We start from the raw sequence: 26702 nt of genomic DNA, 5'->3' as shown, positions 1-26702 counted from the left end.
TCGTCAGATCAACACAGCCTCTTCCACCTACTTCCACACTCTCCGCACGCTCCGAAGAATCTTCAGATGGCTCCCCAAAAGAATGAGAAAGACAGTCATGCAGGCTTTGATCACCAGCCTGCTGGACTACGGCAACCCACTGTATGTAGGAAACACCACCACACTCATGAGAAGGCTCCAGACGATACAGAATTAAGCTGCCATACCGATCATCATACTGCCCAAACAGACCCAGGTCACCCAACACCTGAGGAAGGTGTACAACCTTTACAACGCAACTTTTACAACGCACTACCATTACAACGAAACTTTTACAACGCAACATCCATTACAACGCATGCATTTACAACGCAGTCATTACAACGCATGACACTACAACGCACACCACTACAACGCATGTCATTACAACGCAGTCATTATAACGCATACCATTATAACGCATAGCATTACAACACATAGTACCCCTACACTATCCAACACTTACCCTACTGTTGCAACCCCTGGAGTTAGAATAGTAATTTTAACCCCTACACTATCCAACACTTACCCTACTGTTGCACCCCCTGGAGTTAGAATAGTAATTATTACTTGTACACTATCCAATACGTACCTTAAATGCAAAGTAATGTTATGCGTTGTTATGGTATGCGTTGTAAAGGTAGTATGCGATGTAATGGAATGCGTTGTAAAGGTAGTTCTTAAAAATTCGTTGTAAATGCATGCGTTGTAATGGAATGCGTTGTAATGGATGTTGCATTGTAAAAAATGCGTTGTAAAAGAGGCGTTGTAAAAGTATGCGTTGTAACGTCATACATCCCCTGAGGAACCTTCACTGGTTCCTGTTCCAGAACAGATGCCAATTAAGGTTTCTGATACACCCCTACAAAGCCCTCCTCAACCAAGGACCAGTATACATGAACCTCTGCATGAACTTGTTATGTTATGTTAGCATATATTTATAAAGCACGTGGCTACTCCCTGGAGTGTCCCGGCGCTAAAAACATCCATACATCACGTAACACAGAACAAAGCCATACCACTGCCAGCGACTTACAACTGAAAGACCCACGTCTTACGACTTTTCCTGAAGGAAAGTAGATCAGGACTCTGTCTAATAAAGAAAGGAAGACTGTTCCACATCCGTGAGCCAGCTGCATGAAAATATCTACCCCCTATCCGGACCCGTAGCACCCTGGGAGTAAGGATCAAAAGTTGGGATGAAGATCTCAGGGTGCGCTGAGGGAGATAAGGCTGAAATCTGTCCCTAAGATAAGTGGCTCCGATCTTATGGAAGGCTTTAAAAACTAGAACCAGGGCTTTAAACTGAATTCTTTTTTGTACCGGGAGCCAATGAAGTGAAGACAGGAGCTGGGTGGTATGGGTTCTAGATCCTGCCAAAATAATGGCTCTGGCTGCTGCGTTCTGGATCACTTGTAGTCGGCTCAGAAGATATTCAGGAAGGCCGAGATACAAGGAATTAAAATAGTCCAATCTAGACATTATCAAGACCTGAACCACTGTCTTCCTGTAGGGGATTGAGAGCAATGGGAGGACATTTCACAACATTCTCAACAACCAAAAGCAAACCCCTGCTACCGAGTGTACTTGGGCCTTTATAGAAAGAGTAGAGTCCACTTAACTCCCAGATTTTTCACTGTGGAAACAGCCGACACAGAGGGAGACCTATCCTGGAGCCACCATTCATGCCAGATATCTGGTAGCTGAGGCCCGAAGAAGATAATCTCAGACTTCTCGGAGTTACATTTTAAATGATTGTGACTTAACCAGGAGAAGACTTTAGAATGACAGGTGTTGCTTAAGTTGACATAAAACTCCACTCCTTTCTCGCAGGTGAACAACAACTGAGTGTCATCAGTGTATAACACTATTTTGGCACCAGATTTCTCAGCGAGGGTTTGAGAGCGGTTGGCGAGAAAGGATGCAAACCAACTCAACACCGTGCCTCCAATACAGCTATCACTGTGTCTTTTCAGTAATCTCGAGTGAGGCACGGTGTCAAAAGCTGCGGAGAGGTCCAGTAGAACCAAAACGGCATTACCTCCTCTGTCCAATGTAGCTTTAATAGTTTCTGCAACTTCCAAAAGAGCCGTTTCAGTACTGAAATTGGCTATAAAGCCTGACTGGCTAGAGTGCAGCAATTCATTGGTCTCCACATAGTTTGTTAGGACTTTGTTAACAAATTTTTCCAAAACCTGTGAAAAGAAAGGCAGAAGCGAAATAGGTCTATAATTATATACTGCCTCAAGGTCTGCCGACGGTTTCTTCAGTAGCGGGAGGATTTTAGCATGTTTCCACATTTGTGGCATCAGCCCTTCCCGTAAAGCAGTGTTCAAAATAGAATTCACACAGCGGTTGATCACATCTGCTAATGAAGACAAAACCTTTGCTGGGCAGGGATCAGTGGGCGAGCCAGATTTCAAAGCTTTCATGAACACCAAAGATTCCTCTAAAATGATCTCTGGGAACTCCCTAAGGGAGGCACTGGGGCTGGAACAAGCAGCTAGGTGGAAGCTCTCAGCGCCCTCCGGATCCAGTGATTGAACTTCAAAGGAATCCTGGACCAGTTTAATTGTTTCATAAAAAACGAGGGCCATTCGTTCCATCCAGTCGCTTGTAGGAACAAACGGTTGGCTAATAGACGCAGGGAGGAGAAACTTTTTACAACATTGAAAAGGGTTTTACTCTTATTAGCTGCCAAATCTATTTTTGTAGACTGAAAGAGTTTCTTTCCCTCACGTATACGCTTATGATGATGTTTCAAAGCCAGTTTGTAAGTCAGTTTATCTCTTTCAAGATGTTTACAGGCCCTTTTACTATCCCTTAAGGCCTCAGAGAACCAGAGAACCAAGGGGCCCAAGCTCGAGTGGATTTGACAGGCCTCACAAAAGGGGGGGTGCAATTCAGTGGCTTGCTGCTGTAACCAATCTTCTAAGATCTTCACATCTTGTTCCAGGACGCCACTTAAGAGAATCGGCTGCTGTCGCAGCGCACACTGAATGGCCTCAGGTGTCATCAAGTAAAATGGCCTCGAGCAGTGATTCGCCTTCACTGTATCCAGGGGTTGGTTCCACCAACCATCCAGAAACCTTCACTCTGCCTCCCATGCACAGACTTCACGCATCCACCATAGTCACAACGGAGGCTGCTCCTTCTCCACACCTCACAGCCAATTCCTGTAACCCCCTCACTCCACCCCCGTTCACCTCGGAACATCACCCTCACTTGCTGGATTTCAGTAAGAGACTTAAGTCCTTGCTGTTCTGCTAAGCTCAACAACCCTGCAGCTTCTAAGTACTGATTGATTAATTGAAGCTAATTTTCCTATTTTTTCATAGAGAGGTCTATTTTATGACATAACCTCCCAAATTTTTGCTGCCTCTTATGGTTTCATTTGCCGTTACTGACTAAAAACCCTCATTAAAGATTATTTTTCTTAGTTAATAATTTAATTGAAGTTCGTAAATCATGTTAATCTAGTGTATAATATATGACTGTCTAGCAATCATTTGTTGTTATATCGTATGGTTAAATGTACACTGATTGTGCGTAAGTATGTAGATTGAGTACACATTTTATTATATAATACATGCATTTAGTTTAACTTCTCATTCCTACCTCAGTGTACTACTCATTCACTTTTCTCATATTTACTTTGGATAGACGTGATAAATTAATTAAAGGTTAATTTTTCATTGGCACCTTATTTTTTAGTTTTAGTAAATTTGGAGGAATATTCACAAGGAGCTATCGCCGAATTAACGGCACTTTATCGCAGCCAAAGTCGTGATAAATTTACCTCCCTATTCACAAGCTGGTGCTAAAAGCCCACAGCACCAGTTTTCTCGCGATAGCAGCCGCAAAAAACATCGCCACACAGAGGACCCCCGCAACTATCACTAATGAGATGCAGAGTAGGAGTTCCCCTGCAAAATCCCGCAACAACACCACACCACACCTCAACATTCACAACGACCAGACAGATTGCTGATAAGAACACAAAACACACAATAAGGCGCGTTAGCAGCGGGAAATTTACACTTGCTCTGACCTGGTAAAGTTGGACAGCAGCCTGCACCACAATAGGGAACCCAGCCCAGAGCCACATCAGAAGAACAACAGATGCCATGGAGCTACTGATTATGCCCACCGGACACCCAAGAGGGCCACAACATCCACCGCCACCTCACCCAGGGCCCCCCTCCCCCAGATCCCCCCAGGCAAAGACATGCCACATCAGCTACACCTAAACTTGTACCAAATATTCCGCCTGTTGTCGCACAATCACAACTGGTGACATGCATGTGTTGGCACAGAAATGACCATCACACATTCACTATCGAAGCAAACAATTAAACTTTATTGAAACAACACAGAAATAAAATTAAGACACATGGCGCCTCCCCTTGACACATTCCGTAGGTCACAGCCTGCAAGACAAAAAACATGATGAGAAGGAGTGTCCTGCGCACATCTAAGGACAGAGGGAGAGCGAGGGAAAGAGAGAGAAGAAGAGAGGGGGAGAGAGAGAGAGAAGAAGAGAGAGGGAGAGAGAGAGAAAAGAAAGAAGAGAAGAGGAGAGAGAGAGAAGAAGAGAGGGAGAGAGAGAGAAGGAGAGGGGATGAGAGAGAGAGAAGAAGAGAGGGGAGAGAGAGAGAGATAGAAGAAGAGAGGGGGAGAGAGAGAGAAGAAGAGAGGGAGAGAGAGAGAGAAGAAGAGAGGGGACGAGAGAGAGAAGAAGAGAGGGGGCGAGAGAGAGAGAGAAGAAGAGGGGGGAGAGAGAAGGAAGAAGAGAGGGGGAGAGAGAGAGAGAGAGGAGGAGAGAGAGAGAGAAGAAGAGAGGGGAGAGTGAGAGAGAAGAAGAGAGGGAGAGAGAGAGAGAGAGAGAGAGAGAAGAGGGGAGAGAGAAAGAGAGAGGAAGAGAGAGAGAGTCAACCCTGCGCACCCAGGCCACACTGCTTACCTGCTGCCACCGGTGTGTCCCCAACCACTTGCGGGTACGTAGAGCAGTACACCAGGTCCCACATCTGAGACAGCGCCGTCATCTGAACCAGAGTCCAGAGACATGACTGGCACAGTACACACACTTGCACAAGACAACATTGCCCGCCCGCACATGCACACCCAGACAGAGGCATCTCAGCCCCTCCCACTGCCCATCGGAGCATGCCTGTCCATGCACACACGGCCTCACTGCTCACCTTCCGCTACCGGCGTGTAGACTGCAGGTCTACATGCCTCTGCAAGCCACAAGGCAGGGGCCCACAGACATGGCACCCTCCGCACCATGCATCCACACTGCACTGGCCACCAGGTAACACGTCTGGTGCTGGGACTATATTACACCATGGCATGGTAAGAACCAGGGCACCCATCAACATCGCAGCCTACTCAGCCGCTCAGCCCAATGGGTGCCACTAACTGTGTGACCCTGGAAGCGGAGCCACGTTGCGGTAGGCCCACACAGGATGCTGGGACGGACTACAATGCGGTCCAGCAAGGCAATCCTGGGCATTCCGGATCGCCAGGTTGGCCATCATCGCAGGCTGCACACCCGCTCAGCAGCTCAAGGTGCCAATGAGGAGAAGTGTGGCTCACTGGTTAGAGGAGGCAGACCTGGAAGCAGAGGTCAGCCCGGGACCAGGGTACAATTCCCGGCTCGGCGGGGTCTTGAGTCCTAAAATGTCCATGGACTCGACAATTCTCGCTCCGGTGCCTAATCGATTCATGGGTTCACACTCTGCGACTCTGGGCAATAGATTGCTTAATCTCCACAACGGCCCCTCGCGGCGGGATGCCTGGCTTTCACCTTGCGGATACCCTGCCGGGGTATCTCACAGGGGAATACCAGGACGGGTTCCCTAAGCAAGCGCTTAGAAACCAGTGGTGATTTGCGCTATACAAATCCATGTACATTTACATTTACATTTACAATGACTCAGTGCACCCTAAGTCACCGTCCCATGGCGGAGTGCCTGTGCAGGCCGCAACGCAGCGACTGCCACAAACCCTGTGCAAACCCAGTCAGCGCCACGTGGGGGCAGGCCCATGCCGGCCACAAGGCCTCGGTCCACCATCCAGTCATCACCGGCAGAGGGGTATGTGATGTCGTCTGCCCCTTATATTTGCGGGATCACATGGCCTGTGACGCCTGTGCCCGGTGGGTGTGGTGTGTGTGCAAACCTGCCCTCAGGGAGTGGCTGTGACATGCTGACAACTAGACCAGTGACCTGCACACCACCAGCGAGTACGCCTGCGACGGCTAGCAACAAGGCCCCCCCCGGATCATGAGCGGAGTGGTCTGGCTTGCCGTATGCCAAAACGGGGCAGGGCTTGAAAAATGACTCGTGGGCACTGAGCGTGGTTCAGTCCATGTCCGGACTAGAAAATGGATGCTGCATGTGTCCCTGTTGTGTCGTCCACGGGACCCGTGACACAAATTGCCATGTTGCCCCCTCTGACTGCCATCCCACAGGATGTGCCTCATTGACACAAGGGAAATAACTGTCCCTACATTCATCCACACATACATACATGAATGAGGAAAGACATGACACAGCATTGCGTCACTGGATGTTTATTGCACATCCAGTGCTTTCCCGCAGCTGGAGCGGTACAGGGCAGTTCTGAATACAGCACACTGTCTGTGCCCGTGGAGGGCCAGCCAGACTCCATCCGTGGAAGACAAGTACTGCGGAAGAGGAGGGGTGCAGTCCGCTGTCTGATCGCTCTGTCATTGGTCATCAAACAGGATGTGGTGGTCTATGTCGCTGTCCAAGGTGAATGCATCTGAGTGAATCAGGGGTCAGTGGCAGGTCATGAGGCCACGTGCAGAACCTACCAGGAACAGGCGAGGTGGTGGAAATGAATGCTACTGAGCCCTTCTGATCACAAGCCCATCCACGTAATGTAATGTAATGTAATGTAAGCACACATTTTTATAGCGCGGCTATCGCTCCAAGGAGCATCTTGGCGCTCCACACCCAACCCTGATGGTGATGAGTTGGTAGACAGAAGGCAGTAATACACTGTACAATTATTACACCAAAGCTCTGCAGGCTACGTCAGAGAGCGAAAAGATCCATGTTTTTAATGATCTTCTGAAGTCAGCCTCCTTGACTATACAACGGAGCTGAGCTGGCAATTTATTCCAGGCTTTAGATCCTAGCACAAAGAGGGATTTCCCTCCCTTAGTGGCTAATCTAAATCTAGGGACAACTAAAAGGTTTTGATTAGCAGACCTCAAACATCACGTTGGCGTGTAGCGTTGAAATCCCCTCCAAAGATATTTAGGGCCTTGGGACTGAAAGGCTCTGAATGCAATCACGAGAATTTTAAAAAGAACTCGCTTGTGGATTGGCAACCAATGTAAAGTTTTTAGTGCTGCCGAAGCAGATGATCTTTTTGGCCAACGTAAAACCAGACGAGCTGCAGCATGCTGAACCATCTGCAGCCTATGCAGCACCGCTTTATTGGTGCCTGCATAAAGACCGTTGCAGTAGTCCAGTCTAGATGTTATAAGGGCCACTGCAACAGTCTTCCTGGCCGCCAGGGGCAGCAGATCAAAAAACTTCCTCAGTGATCTGATAATCTGGAAACACGAGCCCGCCACAGCTACTGCCTGTGGTTTAAAAGAAAGTTGGGCATCAAATTTGACTCCCAGATTTCTTGCAGAGGCAATAGTGTTAGGGGGAGCTTCAGCGCCCTCCGGCCACCATTGTGAGGGGGAAAACGTGTTTAGAGGACCAAAAGATATTATTTCTGTCTTCCCCGAGTTACATCTGAGGTGATTGTTGGTCATCCACTCAAACGTAGCCCGGAGACAGTTCCTCAGGTTTTCTTCTGCCCCCGGCGACTCCCTGTCCAGCACCAGAATCAGCTGAGTGTCGTCAGCGTACGCTATGACTTCAATCTGATAAGACACAATCAGCTCTAACAAGGGGACCATATAAAGATTAAATAAGACAGGACTCAAACTAGCGCCCTGTGGGACCCCTGAGTTGATAGTCTTTTCCTCCGATTTGTAGTCACCTAGTACTATTACCTGACGACGCAGAGACAGGAAATTTGTAAGCCATGCCAGCACAGTTCCACCTACACCTGCATTCTTCAAACGGTCGGTCAAGATTGAATGGGCGACCGTATCGAAGGCCGCCGATAGATCGAGTAAAATCAAGACGGCCTTCTTCCCCTGGTCCAATGCCATACGTAATGTCTCGGCCGAGAACAAGAGGACGGACTCAGTCGAGTGCTTGGACCGAAACCCCGATTGATTGGAGTGAAGGATGTTATTCTCCTCTAAGAAATTTGACAGCTGATAATTGACAAACTTCTCCGTCAGTTTAAATACTGCCGGTAGTAGGGAAATTGGTCGCAGGTTAGACAGGGTGGTTGGGTCTGACAGGGCTTTCTTTTGCAGCGGCATAACCGCTGCGCATTTCCAATCATCTGGAATTACAGCAGTAGCCAGCGAGGAGTTAATGATACTGTTGATTATTGGATTTAAATCCGCAACCAGAGTTCGAAGAACTATGGGCGGGCATGGATCAAATGGGGAACCAGATTTTATAGCCGAAATGGCTTGGTATGAGTCCTCCAAGGAGACCTGTACAAATGATTCCAAGCAAGGGGTCCTGGATGTCAAGGCATCAGTCCTCATTTTGTCCGGACTAGCCGGAATGGGGGAGCTCGCTGGAAAATCCCTGACAATATCCACGACCTTCTTTTCGAAATAATCCGCTATATCATTACACAATGATTGCGAGGGGGGGGATCTCCTGGGAAAGCGCGATGGGATTAGTAAAACTCTTAACTATCTTGAAGATTTCCTTCTGTCCCCCTTCAGAGGAAGAAATAGCCTCCAGATAGTAGGTTTTTTTTGCCAGCTTAATTGCCGCGTGATAGTTGTTACGTGCAGCTGTATAGATATGACGTGCAGCTGGCTCATATTTCCTTCGCCATCTGCGCTCCAGGGATCTTACTGCACTTAATTCCGTTTTCAGAGCTAATGTAAACCAGGGGGCGCTCTTTTTGTTTATGGAACCATGTGTGTGACCACACTTTTTCCTTACATCTAGGGATGAGCCAAAAGTTGCTAACCATTCGCAGTATTGCTGGTTATCTGTTAAAGTACACCCTGTTAGACCGGGTTTGCTAGCCCTCAGCTTCTCAATGAGCAGTGGGCGCGCCAGGGCGTTAATCCAATTTGGCTTATGGACGGCCATACTCGAGTCTGCCTTAGGAATCGGAACCTTCTGTTTTGCAGAAATGTTGAATGGAATGAGTTTGTGATCTGACCATGTCAAGGTGTGTGGGACCTTAACAGACAAACTCTCCATATTAGTACAAATGCAGTCCAGGACATGGCCTGCTGCATGTGTGGGTTCCGATGTCAGCAGAGTAAGGCCGAGTGTGTTTATAATATCCATAAAATCACTAGTTCCTGGCTCTTTAATGGAGTCCAGGTGAAGGTTATGGTCTCCCAATACTGTACAACATGCGAACCTAAGAGTAAGCTCGCTCAGAGTGTCTCCCACACTGTCCAGAAAAGCTGTCCGCGGGCCAGGTGGACGATAGATTAAGGCACCAGAAAAAGAGAGGGTGTCATTAATCGTAAGACAGAAGGCCATGGCCTCAGCTTCTTTGATGTCAGGCAGTTCAAATGTAGAACATTTGAGAGTGGTACGATGGATAATGGCCAGGCCGCCTCCCCGCTGCACTGGTCTATCCAATCGTTGAATTGAGAAGTCATGGGGCAAGGCAACAGCTAAGTCCGGATTGCACCACGGCCGAAGCCATGTCTCGGTGACAAATAGGCAATCCACGTCCATTTCGATGATTAAATCATGGACATGCTGAGCGTTTTTACATAGCGATCTGGCATTAATAAGCCCCCCTCGAAGGACAGTAGAGTGCAGATGGGCGTAAGAGCCTAGTATTGGATTAAGCTCAGTTCTACAATGCAAACATACCACTGTATCCTTCCATTTGTCTGGGTTCAAAAGATTGTAACAAGAGGGAGAATGAGTATTAAGAGAACCCAACCAATCCCTGGAGTTCGCTACAGGTGTAAATGTAGGGGCGACCTCCCTTACCCTCGCCGCGGCCTCGACGCGGATGAGCGCAGACGGGCCGGACTCTGGCTGGACTCTGGCTGGACTCTGGCTGGACTCCGGCGTGAGACCGGCTTTCCCGCTGCGCGTTCCCGCTGCGCGGCATCTGGCAGGTTTAAGTAGGTCAGAGTTCAGCCAGGCAAAAGACTAGGCCGCTCACCAAAATGGCGCCGCGTTTTTGTCCCTGCCTACCACCAAGATGGCTGGGTGCGTGGGTGTAGGGAGCTAAGTGGTCCGCCAAACAGCGGTGATTTTTACCGTTTATATGCAGGTAAGCGCTATGTGTGCTATAAAAGAATTATTGCAGCAATTTCGTTTTTATTTAAAATAACTAAGCGACGATTTTTAAAAGCGCATACTAGCGCAGTTTACACAGCGAGGCAGCGCGAGGCAGCGCGTCGTGTACAGCAGGCGCAGCGTTGCTACTAACCTTGTCTAGGGCCCCCGAATATATGCCCTGCCCCACCTCTGGGTGTTGCTGTACAGGCTGTGGCACTGTGTGGCACTGACACCTCAGGTGCTGGAGGTGGTCTATCTGCCACACTGTGTGGCACTCACACCTTATGTGCCGAAGGTGGATTGTCCGCCACACTGTGTGGCACTGACACCTCAGGTGCCGGAGCGGTTAGGCCTGCCACACAGGGAGGCATAGCCACACCAGGGGGTGGAGATGTGGATTGTGTGGGGGCATCAGCATTCAACCTCACCACGCCTGGTGGCAGCAATGCCATGATGAGGATCTGCAGGGCATGGTAGATCCCTGCTACATTCCGCTGATGTGCAGTGGTGACTGTCATGTCATGTTATGTTAATAAAAATGTATATGGCGCGCGTACACTGGAGGGTTTCTTGGCGCTTGGCTGCCATCATTTCCGGCTCCATCCGCACCCTGTCCTCCATGAGCCTCCGCATGTCTGCCAGCTAACGGATGGTATCGCTGGAGCCACTCTGAGCGGATAGGTGTTCTTCTCTCCGCGTCATGACTCCAGCGATGTCAGTCAGGGCTCGTTGAAGACCATGTAGCATGGCTACACACCCAAGGATGGCGTCAAGTTTAGTTGCCATGTTGCCGAAGCCCAACCGCACCTGCTCTGCGATCTCCCTCTGGCCCTACAGCACATGGCGTTGGAAGGTCATGTGTTGTGCCTGGGGGTCTTGGGGGGGTGCCGGTGCTGTGCGTGCCTCCTGCTGGGTGGTTTGGGTAGTGGGTGGGGTCTCCTCAATGCAGCTGGCCTGCCCTGATCCTGGAGTTGAGTTGCGGATGAGGTCCATGATGTCTTGGATGGCTTGGGTGTCGATGCTGGTGTTGTCCTCCTCGTCATCAGTGAAGGGTGGCTGGGACAGCTTTGCAGGAGGTGTTGATGGTACCGCTGCGATGTGAAGGGGAGATGGTGTATTACGAAGTGTCCACATGTATGTAGCCGCATGGTACATGTTGACATTCAAACAGCATGGCATTGTACATTGTGACAGTCTGTAGATCTGGGCGAGGACCCAGAGACATTGTGGGTGTGCACTGCGCTGTGCTTGATTGTGCATGTGTGCCATTGTGCCATCTCCTCCCGTCCCCCCAGTACCTGGTGGTCACTCACCCAGTTGCTGTGGTGTTGTGTCCTGTTGAGCAGTGTCCGATCCTCCGACTCCGGCCACAGTCTCCACACTGATGACTGTCGACACCAGCTCACCATGTCATCCAGCTCAAGCTGTGGCGCTGGCCCCCCACCTCCAGTCTGCTTTGCTGCCTTCCGGTTGGTAATGTCATTTTATGTTTGAGTACAGTGTGGGCCAAGAGCAAGATGCTGTTAGACGGTGGGGCAAGAAATAGAGAATTAGGATGCAGGCAAGAGAAGGATGTTCAACAGAAAGCAACAGACAGAGAGGAATGGAGATAAAATGGGGTAGGAAGCAAGAAGAGAGGGGGAGAATTTAGTGAAAGCGAAAGAGGGAGATGTTAAGAGGGAAAGGACATCGTAGGACTGAGTACAGTAGACACGCGTGGCAGCAAGCGGGAGGAAGGATTTGACAAAAGTGAATATGAGTGAGGCAGCCAAGGTGGATGCATTTGCAGCACCTCAAGCCACTTTCTATGCACCAAAGCAGTACAGCTGTCATGTGAGTGGCAAGCTGTGCGGTTAACTGAAATAAAAGCTGGAAGACATGATATCATTCTTTGGCAATCAATGCCAAAATAGTTATCAGTTTTAAAATTCTGGGTAGATACATTGACCGTAGGTCTTAAAAACTTTCTCTGAAGAGAACTTTGCATTTGCCATTGCTTCACTGTGCAAAGACTAGCCAAGTACTCTTCCATAATTCAATGTATACCAGTATGTGCACTGCAAGGCAGATCCAGTAATGGCTTCAGATTGTTTTCACTAATGACGGTTTACTGGTCTCTGAAAAGGTTCTGTCTGATTTGGGTTTAGTTGCACTGCTTACTTTGATAAGCAGTCTTAATCTCTCAGGAGTGTAACAATAATGCTGTGTTATACATGGAACAGAAGAACAGTTTCCACAAAGGAAGTTTTTTCCCTGGCTTCAATTGGAATTTAAACTGAAAAATTCTCAAATATTGATTCCGAAACTTCGTATTTCGGATTCAGTACTATAAATTCAACTTTTTACATATTTTGTAAGTCAAACATTTTGTGCTAACCTTATAAGTATGGCCTAGAATGTCATCATTACAAGACAAGCGCTAACCATAAAGGAAAGTACATTTCCTTTATTTGACAAAGAGATATATTTAGATTAGGGGTTTTTACAATGAAGTAGCATTTCCTTAAGATTGTATGGTCTCATTAAAAATTATTATCACTTATGCATCCAACTTATCTAATTTCCGGTTTTAACAGATGTTTTTACAGTCGAAAGTCCCAGTCAATCTATTGAAGCTGCTGTTGGTGAAGATGTGGACTTCTTCTGCCCTCTAACCAATGAAGTGAGTGCTGAGATGATGGAGGTGCGATGGGTCTATCCTGAGCGCTGCTCGCCGTCCGTAGTCCACATATACCGCAATGGGCGCGATGACAACCTGAAACAGGACCCCTATTTCCGTGGGAGGACAGAGATCCTTACAGAAGATATCGGAAAAGGAATTGTTGGCTTGAGATTGAGGAACATCAGTGCTTCTGATAAAGGGACGTACTTATGCCAGATCCAATCAAAGGCTACATTTGTTCAGGCTGCTCTGCAGCTCAAAGTATCAGGTGAGGGGGTTTGTTCAGCGTCTTGATATTGCTTCTTCTTCCTCTTTTCTTTATACATGTGTGTAGTATGTATGTATATATGTATGTATATATGCTTTGGTTTCTCTAGAGCGCAAAACTAGCTGCTAGCAACAGGTAAGTGATGGAATGAGGATATGTCTTTGAACTTAACAAATACTTTTAGCACCTCCCCTTTGTCAAGAGGACATAAATGTGTGACCCTTAAACTGGATGTTCTCTTTATCTATTCCCTTGAGCTAAACAAGTGCTAAAAGCTAGATGCTGCTCTCTGCTCAGCTAAGGTTCCTTTCTTTCTTTATTGCTTTGTGCTCTGGTGATATCTTGTTTTAGCAGACCTTGTTTATCTACACATATAACCAATAGAGATTGCCCTATCAATACAGGCTGAAAGCCTGACTATTCCGCCCCGTCCCAAGTAGGACTGAAGTACTTAGACCCTCGGTCCAATGTCAGTCACCCATTCCGTGGGCCTCATTTATGAAAAGTGACGCATCGCTGCGTCAAAACAGCGATGCGTCACTTTTCATTGCGCCCTCCTTGCGACACCAATGATGCGTCATATTTACAATATGACGCATCATTGCGCAAGGAGTTACAGATACGTCAGTATTTCTGACGTATCTGCATGGCGCAAAAGTGACGCATTGCTGGAGTGTGTCACCAAAGTGACGCAACTCCAGCAATGTGTCCTTTCACATGGGGCAAGCCCCATGTGAAAGAGCCTGCGTCAGTCTTACGCCTGCTGTGAGGCAGGCGTAAGACATTGACGCATTTGCGTCCTAGAAGTGGAGCAGTGAACTCTTATAGATTTCACTGCGTCATTTCTATTACCTTTTCTTGCGTCAGAACGCCCTCCTGCATACATTATACCTGGCGCAGGTATAATGTAGCGCAGGGGTTTACAAAGTGACGCATCTACATAGATGCGTCACTTTGTAAATTTGGTGCAACAAGGCACATTTTATACGCTGCTGGTGCGTCACAAAAAGTGACGCACCAGTGGCGTAAAAGTGACGCACAGCCTCATAAATGAGGCCCCTTATTTGTATTGATTCCATACATTCACCACACACTTTCCAAAGCAGCCTTACATGCAGCTTGGAGCCTGGTCACAAGATTAAAAAAATATATAATAATTCTGAAATGTATTCCTGTTAAAGGTAGGCAAATTAAATTATCATGAAACACTCATTGGACACTATATAAGGACACCCTGATACTGCAGCTCTGAGAAGGTGTCCAATTCCGAGTAGAGGAAACCACGGAACTCCTCTGTCAGTCCTGAATCCCTATCCATGTAACAACAGACATGCAGTAGAGAACACAAAATAGGGAAAGGGTAAGAGAAAAACACAGACAGCTGGGCCTTCCATGCCCCCCAAATGCTGAGCCTTTTTTGGGCTATTTGGGGAGGTTTGCACTTAGGCTGGCATAACATTTCGTTCATAGAAGGTATCCATCCCAGATGTGCATCCTTTTTTTCAAACATCCTAGAAATTCTGCAGGTACCCACAGTTTGTAAATCCCTTTAGAGGGGACCAAGAATAAGAAACATGTAGTAGTTTCTAATTTTGGGGGGGGGGGAAGTGCTCCAGATAAAAGTGCTTGGTTTTTCCTTAAAATGGCCTCAACAAACTGTTTGCTTGGCTAAAGACATCATCTGCCCGGCTTTTGGCAACATGCAAAGCTGAATCAAAGAACCACGGGGCATATTATCAAGGGGGTTTATCTCCGCTTTTTTGGCTTTAAAAGACAAGAAAGCGGAGATAAAATTATCTCCCTATTACCTAGCTGTCGCTAACACCAGTTAGCGACAGCTAGTAGGAGATAGCGACCATCTTGGGCCCCACTTTGCATGTCAGTGATATTTATCACTAATGACATGGAAAGTGGGCGTGTGTTGTAACTTCACCAGCTGTACCCTCCCGCACCCACCCCTCTCCCTCTCTCCCCTTTGGTATGGTCCGCACTGCTCCTTAGAGGGCGAGTTAGAACGTTGACGGTGTGTGAGATTAGCCGCCAAGCTGGAAGCACCTGTTATCATTTAACTAATAAAAATACATGAGTAACCTACCGGATGTGGTGATTCATTACAACATTTTGGCGACGAGGACGTGGAGCTGAGCCAGGGTCAGTTAGGTGCATTCCCCCTGGATGAATTTATGCTTGTGCGAAGAGACGAAGTGAGTTGAGGCTTGTAAAGTGCTGAATGAAGATCTATGGTCTATAGCCAATAATCGGAGCTGAAATCTGGAACCCACCCAGTCTACAACCCGAAGTGTTGCCGGTAAGGGACGTGGCGCTAGGAGTGAAGCTGTGAGGGCGCACGTATAACGGAGGAAATGTTCCGTTCCTGGCATCTATGAGGTTATTTCCCGAACAGCGCCGTGCCCCCCCCGTGTTCTGAAAGGATTTGGCGCAGGTCGTGAGAAGCAGGAAAAATCATTCAGGGAGAGGACTTTCTTGCTCCGAGGAACTGCTTAGTCGTTGACAGGAAGTTCCTGTTACTTAATCCTGGAAAAAAGAAAGAGGACTTTGCAGCATATTTCCCTTTCTGGTGGCCTGTGGGAGAAAAGGAAGAAAGGAGAAAGTCAACTCGGTTTCCCTGTGGTGCCTCTGGAAACTGTCACGGAGTGGGGGAAGCAAAACTCAAGACAATAACAGAGGGATTCATCTAAGCGCATGAGGTGAGCTTAGGAATCTGCGTGTGGAAAAAGGAGCTGATTTGACGCTTGTCCGAGGCAGAGTGCTGGGTTATTGTGAGTGATTGATTAACAGCACGGGGAAGCGGAGATCTCGCACTCACAGTTTTATCCGAGGCGAGGAGAACAGGGGGATCAGTGCAAGTCAAGGAGGTGAGACTTTTGAAGCTGTCGGAGGAGAGGTGTTCAGTGCAGGGAACTAAGTCAAACCTCAGACATCGCAGTGGAAACTGACCTGAGGCAGTGCGTCAAGCTATTTAAGCATGAGTGAGTGGAACAGCTTATGTCAACCTGGGCACGTTTGTATAAGCGGGTGAGGTAAAACTCCCGAAGGCTGGACCCAAGTGAAAAAACACAAAAAAGTGGTGCAAGTGCATGTGGGTAGCCATTGAAACCGTGAGAGGAGACGGGAGCTGGACAGGGTGTGCTGTAAACCCCTGTTCCTGCGTTTGAAACTGATCTAAGGCGACGTTTGTGTGCTGCGTGAAGAAATTGAACTGTGGCAGAGCGCCGTGTGGTGATGCGCAGTTTGTGAAGAAATTGAGAATAACAGGGTGTCCTGCAAACCCCTGGTGCAGCGTATAAAAGTGAACTGAGGCAACGCGCCGTGAGGTGATAAGCATCTCGTGAAGAAATTAAGAACAACAGGGTGTCCAGCAAACCCCTGGTGCAGCGTATAAAAGTGAACTGAGGCGACGCGCCGTGAGGTGATAAGCATCTCGTGAAGAAATTGAGAACAGGGTGTCCAGCAAACCCCTGGTGCAACGTATGAAAGTGAACTGAGGCAGCGCGCCGTGAGGTGATAAGCATCTCGTGAAGAAATTGAGAATAACAGGGTGTCCTGCAAACCCCTGGTGCAGCGTATAAAAGTGAACTGAGGCAACGCGCCGTGAGGTGATAAGCATCTCGTGAAGAAATTAAGAACAACAGGGTGTCCAGCAAACCCCTGGTGCAGCGTATAAAAGTGAACTGAGGCGACGCGCCGTGAGGTGATAAGCATCTCGTGAAGAAATTGAGAACAGGGTGTCCAGCAAACCCCTGGTGCAACGTATGAAATTGAGCTGAGGCAGCGAGCCGTGAGGTGATGCGCATTTCTTCAAGAACCGTAACCGATGGTTGAAAAGGATGTTGATTTTGCAAGCGTCAAGAAGTACATGATAGCCTCTTTCTAGGGAATATATGAAATAACAGTGAGATGAATCTAAATGCGAGCACATGTAGTCAGCTCACACGAGTATCGGCGCAAAGCATTTTTTGCCGAGAAGGGAAGCAGGAGGCGGAGCAGGAAGCATAATCTTCCCCTCAGAACTTCAGGGAAGGCTGTCAATCCCCGTTGCAACGCGTGAAAAGGAACTGAGGTAGCGCTTTGAAACAGCGTCAAGTAGCTGCGTGAGGATATCTCTGAGGGGCAAAGTGTGCAGTGAACCCTAAGGGAAGAGTCTTGTTCAGATTGGAGGAAGAGCATCTCAAGTGAGATATTATATTTTTCGAGGATCCTTAACTTGTGGGGGTCAAGGATCAGGAAGCTACAGGAGTTGGGAGCAAAGCATATGAAGACATCTCAGTGTAGTGCAAGAAACTAGGCCTTTCCACCAGAGCCTCCATAGAAAAGCACAAAACATAAGGAGGACATAAGGATAAAGGCATAGAGAAGTCTTCAGAAGAAGCACTATGGGAAAATTATCGCATCCTAAGCTATTAACCAAGAAGAAAGTAAAATTGGTACCGCAGATAACAAGGAGAGCGAAGAGTAACAGTGAAGGGAGAGACGGTAAGGACGCAGAAATAAAAGGTCGGCAAAAGAACTTGAATTATGCAAATGTACAAAATGAACGAGAAAGAAGTGCCAAAGTGCAAAGGAGGAAAATATGCCGAGAGAGGGGAGATATAGTAGCGGTAAGAAACAAAAGCGAAGCAAAACTGAGGCTTACCATCAATAGGGGTGGTGAATTTAAGGGAGCTCTCACAGATGCAGAGTCGCAAAGTACAGTGATGGACAAATACAGATGGAAGAGTGATTTGTCTTTAACCAAAGGAAATGAAGTGAGAGCAGCAGACGCAGATGGAAATTTGATATTGAAAGGAAAAAACGGGACAGAGTGGTATTACATGAAGAGAAGTATGAAATTTAAAGTGAATAATGCAGAAGAGGTGGTTGCAGCACAGGAAGGGATGGATCGAAGGAAATTAAGTAGAAATAAAAATCCGAAAGGTTCTGAGTCCAAGATAAGGTTGGCTGTAAATAAAAATAACCCACTTACTAGATTGGAGAATTTGAAGGTCAACACGTATCCATCCTTAGGTCATGAAGTAAGAAGAAGAAAAGTCTGGAGGAACAAAAAGAAAACAGAAACCGCGATGGTCAAGCGCAAAATAAAGCAGAATATGTCTGAGGAAAAGGATGTTGGAAACAAGATGAGAAAAAACTTTGTGAGAATGAACAGGGAACATGATATTCTAGAAGAAAAGGAGATGGTTAAGGAGGAAACGTACGGGGTAACACAGTCCACGAGAGTAGTGGACGAACTGTCCAAACCAATCTGCCTCTGGGTTAAGATAGCGTGGAACTATGCCGCTAGGGTTGTTTACCAACTCAGACCGTATAAGAGATCTGACCTTCACACGAGCCTGGGAAAAGGAAATCGTCAAGGAGGGTGTGAGAATCCACTCAAAAACGGACCAAGCCAGTACCCGAAAGGTCCGGTTGGAAGAGTCTATGGGCTCCCAGTAGGCTGGGAAGAAGTTGTGTTAGGGTTTACTAAGGACAAGGCCAGATTCACAAGGTTTATCCTAGGGGCGAAGCTGGAGGGAAGTCCAGTCCCCGAGGAGGCTTGTACAGGTGGAAGTACGGGAAGCACAGGCACGGCGTTCCACAAGAGAAATTATGTGGAACACAACAACAAGGAGATCAATGAGAAGGAAACCGGTCACAGGGGCAGGGTCAGAAGCAGTGAAATATGGTCCAGGAAACTTCCGAAAAAAAAAAAAAAAAAAAAAAAGATATATAGATATAAAGGATTAAATGGTTCAAAGGGATAGATGCTTGCCAGCAGGATGAGGAGGTATGTGTAACGGAGGACTTGAGCATGTCGGCAGAGTATATTTCGGTCGAGCGGTTCCTGAGGACATTAATTCAGAGCACCATTAGGCATCAGTTCCCTTTCCTAACCCTCAACTTAAACCAAACATGGATGTGACACTAGCCAAAGGGAACAGAAAGGAGGGCAAATGTTGTGCTTTCAGTCCGAACATAAGCATCTTAAGGGACGTAACAGTCACCCACTCAGTGGAAGGGACAAAGCGTGGCCAGTGACCACGTGGAACTAGCAACCCTATCTCTCAGCAACTCCGCCGCCGGAAGCGGTGGTGATCATCACCTCGATGACGGAAGTAGCCAAATTCAGAAGAGAATTGGGAGGCAGTCAACTTTTCCCGGGATAACTGGGAACTAACTTTTGGGTAGTGCAAGTATCTCCTATCTTACTAGATAGGCGCCCAGTTGGATTTTTTTCCCCTCCATTCAGGATAATGCGTAAGGAGCCACCTGTCTCCTGTTTTGGGGTTCAAGTTTCAGAGTCCATGTTGTTCTTCATTTGCAAGTTTATGGGGGTCGCCTTACCCTGTCTCCCTTCTTCACCCTTCAGTCCCACCTGCTTTGGCTTCCGGCGCAGTTCCTCCTTTCCCCCCCCCTATCATCTCTTCCGTTCTCTTTTTGTCTTTCCTCTGGGGTTCTTTCCTCCATCCCCTCTTTCCCTCTCTCCCTAGCCAGGGGCCCTGGGATCTCCTTCCCTCTGTTCTCCTTAGGGGGGAAGGTGTGTTGTAACTTCACCAGCTGTACCCTCCCGCACCCACCCCTCTCCCTCTCTCCCCTTTGGTATGGTCCGCACTGCTCCTTAGAGGGCGAGTTAGAACGTTGACGGTGTGTGAGATTAGCCGCCAAGCTGGAAGCACCTGTTATCATTTAACTAATAAAAATACATGAGTAACCTACCGGATGTGGTGATTCATTACAACAGCGTGCCAAGATGTTAGCGACTGGAAACAGTCGCTAACATCGCTATCTCCTATTACCAACTTTTGGAGATATTCGCGCTAAGCGCGAATATCTCCAAAAGCTAACACCTGCCCCTGAGCAGTTCTTAGCCATGTTATCCAATGGGAGGTGGATAACATGGCTAAGAGCATTAGCTCGGTAATGCATGAATATCGCTGACTTTTCAGTGATATTCATGCATTGCGGCCGTATTTTATCGCATTTGCGATAAACCTTGGTAATACCAAGGTTTATCTGCGGTAAAAATCGCCGCAGCTCAGCGGTAAAATTTTCTCTCTAACCAAGCAATAGCGATAATTATCGCTATTGCTTGGTAATATGCCCCCACATTTTTCACTACAGTTTTGGCATTTTTCAAAGAGGTAGTCTATTTTTCCTAATATTTACGCTTTTAACCTACTTTCAGTTTGTTCTGGAAACCAGTGTACAGCCCATGGTTGATCCAAGAAAGCTATAGATTTCTGAAAAAAAAGATTCTATTCCAAATTAAGCACGTGTAGATTCCTCCAAGATTACACAAATAAACTAAATGTTAAAATAAAGGAATATAGAAAATTAGGTGAAAAAATGGCAATTTGTGACAACATTTTCATATGTAACTTTTTGTCATGACTGCTGATGTGCAAAAGCAAAATACCATTACATAAGGTAGACCCTTGTGTTTTAGGGGTTATATTTGGTTTGTAGGTTCTCCAAGACCCTGAGGTAGCCAGAGCCAACAACTGAGCTGCTCTGTTCAAAGTTTTTTCTTTGGGTACTGTATATAGACCAATTTATATGATTAAATATGTTGAGTGGAAAATGAGTATCAATAAAACCTATGTATTTCAGAAATGCACATAAGATATGATGTTTAGGAGCCATGCTTATTTGTGCATCTCTGAATTTGTGAGTACCCATACTAGGATATGATTCAGAGAGAATTTTTCAAAATGTCTTCTTTTGTTCACACTGGCTTACATTTGGAAGGCACAAATGCAGCACAATTCAATTGTTCCCACTTGTCCTCCGATAAACATGCTACCTCACTTGTGTGGGTAGGCCTAGTGCTCACAGCAGGAGATGGGCCCAAACACAACATAGATACATCACATTTTTCCACTGAATACCTTTTTCCTGTGTGTGGTTGTGTGGCAAAGAGCAGTCAGGCTTTACTATTGGAACATGTGTTAAACATTTCAGAGTACCAACATGGACGATAAGTAATTGGCAGGAATCAAAAGAAATCCGGCACCAATTTATATAAATAAAGCAGATTTTTATATTCATGTAGACACCAAAATGAACGTGATCAGATACATATGACTGGAGTTATGGATTTCAGAAGAAAAAATAAATCACAGCAATTCAAAATTGCAGAATCTTTTAATTGTGGTCAATAGGAAAAAAAGTGGTAGTGCCAATCAGTCACCTGCAGATCGAGTTGTGTGGAACCCAATGAGGGTAAAGGTGGTGTGGGTTACAGGACCAGACCACAGGAGTCATTTTACCTGGGCCATGGAGCCTGGGTGCTCAGTTGTCCTGGCTGTCCCTGGTGCCAAACTGACGCTGTGGCAGAGCTGCTTTTACTGCTTACACAGTGGTGCGGAGAGCAGGATGCAAAAACAAAACAAGGGGGCCACTACTGATATGAGATGAAGATGAAATTGAGTTCCCTCTAAGTTCCCCCTAAGTGAAGCATTGAGTGTAGGGGTCGGTTATCAGATGGCCAACCAACAAGTCTTGGCAGAGGTAAGTACAGAATTTGGATATCTCAACATCCGTTGGTCCCAAGGAACATGGTAGCTGCCTGTTACTTGGCAGGCAGGATTAAAGTTTGTATGATGCACTACACCATGTGGATTTGGGCGATCCCTCAAAGGGTCCGATGGTAAACACATGATCCAGAGCGTTGTTTTAACTGTAGTTTACAGGTGACTAGTCTCATTAGTCCAAGATAGTCTGAGGTTGTTTCTTCTCTCACAGGGGTACCTCTGTCTGGCTGAACTGACCTTTAGCCTGGGGCCAGCCTTGATCGAGCAGTTCCAGGAGTGTTGCAAAAGGTCCAGAGTCTCCCTCTTTTGGTTTGTGCAAATCCTGCAAGTTGAATAAGAATGGAGGCTCTGATGTCAGTGGCGGCCCTTAAATCCTGTATGTATGCATGTTAGGGGTATGAGTGCAAGTGGCCAATATGTTACTAGCCCCAGAGGCTAATACTCTCCTGAAGTGACCACATTGTTGGTTGTAGGTCACTTTCTTTACCCTGAATCCTCTATTCTACCACTTTTAAAAATGGCATAACTCTTCCTCTGCTGTACAAACCAATTAGCCCACCCCAGAGGTGTAGCTTGCTCTTTGGGTGAGTACTCCTCCTGAATATCTAAGGTTCCCACCTGCCCGGGCGCAAATTTGCCTGGGGGTAGGAAATAGCTGTCCCTTTCTTTGGAGGTAGCTGGATGCATATCAGAGGCAGTGTAGCCTTTGAAGCTCTCTGCCTTGATGTGCCACATCACTGGCCAGCCTGGGAGGAAGCTGCCCAGTTCTTTGTTCCTGACTCCTGGGAGGGCTCCACTGCCTGCAGGAGGTCAGAATCCTGTCTTGGACACTGCAACCATGGACATACAGTCAGAGCATAGGAAAGCTGGGGCAACCCGGTGGGGTACTTCTAAGGTAGCTGCTTGGATGCATGCCACATTGCTCCTGGCATGAGTTTTGTGTCAGGAGTGATGATGGCATGTTGTTTGATTCCAAACTCTACATATTTAGGTGGTACCATAAAGGAGTTGGCTACCCCAGGTGTGCCTGGGTGCCAGCCTGCGTTATCCTATTTATCATCTATTGTTTACAGCGTCCCTTGATAATGAAGGGCACATATAGGGACTTATATTCCCACACCTAATATATTATGCACCCACCTCTTGGGCTTTTGGAGGCCTTCCTCAAGGGTGACTGACATATATTAAAAACAGAGCATTGACTTTGCCGCATTTGATGAGGGCAAAGTCGAGTTTGGGCAGTTTGCATAGCTTTCACTAGATAATTGTCCCCTGAAGCCCTTACAAATGTCAAACTTTGGTAAGAAACACACATTTTCTTCACATTTATGTGATGGAATCTTCTGGAATCTGTGGGGACCCATAAATTTCCTACCACCCAGCAATACCTCAAGCGTCCACATAAAAATTCTAGCTCACTTGTGTAGGTAGGCTTAGTGCCTACGACAGGAAGGACTCCACTCCACATTAACCCTGGGCGCAGGACTCTGCTACACCCGCGTAGTTTGCGTAACTATATGCTACGTAAAACATGTAGCGTAGCGTAGCGGGCATTTTTTGCTTGCTCGCGGTCCTCAACGTCAAGTTGGCGATCGCGAGTGAGCAAAATGACACCCCGGCGAGACTTTTTCATCGTTCGCGATCAGCAACATCACGTTGACGATCGCGAGGGTGGAAAATAAACCTCCTGGTGAGATTCTCAATGCGGGGAGGTCAGGTTTCTCATTGCGAGTGGTCGTGTATGCTCACAACTGCTCGTGATGAGAAACTACCAGTCCGCGTTGAGAAAACCGCTGCTCGAGTACAAATCTACTCGAGCGGAATAAAACGACCGCTTGCACTGTGCAAGATGCCTTTTGCAATGACTGCACAGTGCAAACAGCACTGTGCAATCAGAGCGAACAGCATTTTCCCTATTGCACTACGCAGTTCGCGTAGCTTGCGTAGTGCGAAGTGCACTTCGCCTACCTACGCGTGGCGCAACTATGCCCAGGGGACATGCAATATAACCAAATTAATTATTGCCCTGAAAATTGACTCTTTTTTGAGATGTGGGTAGCTGTGGTCATCCTGACCTCGGTTTGATCCATTTCCGTCACAGACACTATGCCCAGACACACTAGTGGGACAGTATTTTTATTGGCACAAGGGAGGTACGCTGGGTAATAGGACTTTTATGGTTTCCTGCACATTCCGGACGTTTCCCTCACAGAAATGTAAGGGAAATGTGTGATTTTGTCAAAGCTTGAAGTGCATTATAGGTAAGAAAACCTCATGGGATCCATGCAAGGCACAGCTCTATGGAATCCCCAGGTTGTTTAGTTTTCAAAAAACTGTCTGCAGTTTGTAGGTTGGTGGGGCCACAGCAGAGCTCCAATCACCACAGCAACCCATATTGCCTGTCTCTTAAGGAAGCCCTTTAGGGGCTGTGGCTGGGTTGCAAGAATAGGGCTGAGGCCAGGGGTGCAGAAACAAAGGTTTATTTCTTAAGTAAGTACACTTATGCTGAGTGGACAGGATATGCAAAATGAAGAAGGAGTAGTCAGTCTGGCCGGATCTTCTTTTGTCTCTTCTGTTCTAAACTCCCGGGTCGGTTTTTGCTCGGTGGGTGGTCTTCCTCTTCCGAGGCGTGTGAGTCCTCTTATCGTATCAGTAGTCAGGGGCAGGGGAGTGAGGGGACACCACAGACTCAAGTGCCTTTTAACTGAAATTAGTTAGGATCACTTTATAGCAGCATGTTAGGTGTTCAATAAAACGGGGGAAGAAATAAAAAACATGCAGGAGTAGCAGTCGGCTGAAAACAGTCTCGGCGGGTGTTTATCCTAGGAGTCAGGGACTTCCTTCCTCCCCACCCCCCCCGAGATCCGGCTCCGTACCTGCGAAAGCCATGCTCCTCGCGGGGACGTTAGCCTCCTGGCACAGCTACGGTTCCCTCGTTACTCGCCCTTGGTCCCGAATTCCGTGCCTCGTCTTCTCCAACCACAGCAATGCTTGCGTCCTTTTCCTCCCGGCCGGTGTCGGTACACACCAGCTTCCGTGTTGCATCTGTCCTTATTGGTGGATGAGTAATGACGTCGGCTGGGGGCGGGGTTTCCTCTCCTTCGAAACCCCAGTTAAAGGTACCGCCGTCCTCTTCCTCGTTCGTCAGTCTCCAAGGAGAATACAGCGGCAATGTCCTTTCGTCATGCTGCGGGGAGACAAGAGGGGTAGATTGAGTCTCTGGCAACCACCAGTCCGTACATGGGTCAGTTCTCTCATTATCCGGACCCACCCTGTCACAGGGCCTTTTGTGTCTTGGTCTCTAGGCCCATCTAAAAAGTAGGGTACCATTCTCATCAAGAACTTAGAGTGGTAAGAAATGTGTGGACCTCAGCAGAATCCAGAACAGAAATGTGAGGAAAATGTGTGTTTGACATTTGCATGGGCTCTGGGTAAAATTACCTAGTGAGACCATTGCACGTCAGGCACGTCTGGACTCCCCTGCTTGGCTAGCTATACAAAAATGTTCAGGTTTGCTTGGTTTTTCTAGGTTCGAGCTGAGCTAGGGACCAAAATCTACAGCTCCCCACATTGCAAAAAGCTTTTGTTTTCAGTGCAAAAATGTGATGTGTCTATGTTGCATTTGGAGCCCTTTCCTGTTGCAGACACTAGGCTTACCCAAACAAGTGAGGTATTATGTTTACCGGATGGCTTGGAAAAATCCTGGGTGGCAGGAAATGTGTGGCTCCCTCCAGATTCCAGAAGTTTCCATTACAGAAATGAGAGGAAAATGTGTGGTTTTTATCAAAGTTTGACATTTGCAGGGGCTTCTGGGTGAAATTACCAGAATCCAGAACAGAAATGTGAGGAAAATGTGTGTTTGACATTTGCATGGGCTCTGGGTAAAATTACCTAGTGAGACCATTGCACGTCAGGCACGTCTGGACTCCCCTGCTTGGCTAGCTATACAAAAATGTTCAGGTTTGCTTGGTTTTTCTAGGTTCGAGCTGAGCTAGGGACCAAAATCTACAGCTCCCCACATTGCAAAAAGCTTTTGTTTTCAGTGCAAAAATGTGATGTGTCTATGTTGCATTTGGAGCCCTTTCCTGTTGCAGACACTAGGCTTACCCAAACAAGTGAGGTATTATGTTTACCGGATGGCTTGGAAAAATCCTGGGTGGCAGGAAATGTGTGGCTCCCTCCAGATTCCAGAAGTTTCCATTACAGAAATGAGAGGAAAATGTGTGGTTTTTATCAAAGTTTGACATTTGCAGGGGCTTCTGGGTGAAATTACCAAGTGAAAGCCAAGCAAATCAGGCACCCCTGGACTCCCCTGATTGTCTAATTTTCAGAAACGTATGGATTTGGTATATTTGCCTGGGTGGCGGCACAGACATGCCCAAAAATCCACAGCTACCCTGCATTCCCCAAAGTCTTCAGAGAAAAATGGTACCTCACTTGTGTGGGATGGCCTAGTGCCCATGACCGGAAACAGCCCAAAACCCAACGTGGACACACCACATTTTCACAGTGAAAACTGACCCTTTTTTTGCAAAGTGCTAGCTGCAGATTTTGAACCCTAGCTCTGCTGGCACCTAGTGAAACCTAACAAACCTATACATTTTGAAAACTAAACATCCACGGGAATCCAGGATGGGGTGACTTTTCTGGCTCCCACCAGGTTCTGTTACCCAGAATCCCTTGCAAACCTCAAATGTTGCTGAAAAAATATATTGTTTCTCACATTTCTGTGTGAGAAAGTTATAGGATCACCGGCTGACACAAATTTTCTACCACCGAGTGTTCCCCAAGGTCGCCCGATAAAAATGATACCTCACTAGTGTGGGTAGATC

At 47.2% G+C, this 26702-nt stretch overlaps 1 protein-coding gene across 4 annotated transcripts in view; it reads left to right on the top strand.

The window, feature by feature from the left end:
* LOC144756193 (butyrophilin-like protein 3) overlaps window positions 1–26702 on the top strand; it is a 123888-nt gene that overhangs the window by 62853 nt on the left and 34333 nt on the right. For 2 of the 4 annotated variants that reach the window (XM_078645797.1, XM_078645795.1), the window contains exon 3: window positions 12998–13339. In XM_078645797.1, the coding sequence (XP_078501923.1) occupies window positions 12998–13339 (342 nt within the window). Of the gene's footprint in view, window positions 1–12985; window positions 13340–26702 lie in introns of all 4 variants that reach the window. The other 2 variants (XM_078645796.1, XM_078645794.1) reach the window with 1 other exon arrangement.

The sequence above is a fragment of the Lissotriton helveticus genome, chromosome 5_1, assembly GCF_964261635.1.
Source record: "Lissotriton helveticus chromosome 5_1, aLisHel1.1, whole genome shotgun sequence".
In the NCBI taxonomy this organism is placed as follows: Eukaryota; Metazoa; Chordata; class Amphibia; order Caudata; family Salamandridae; genus Lissotriton; species Lissotriton helveticus.
The sequence above is the reverse complement of the archived record's forward strand: the minus strand, read 5'-3'. Positions and strand labels throughout refer to the sequence as shown.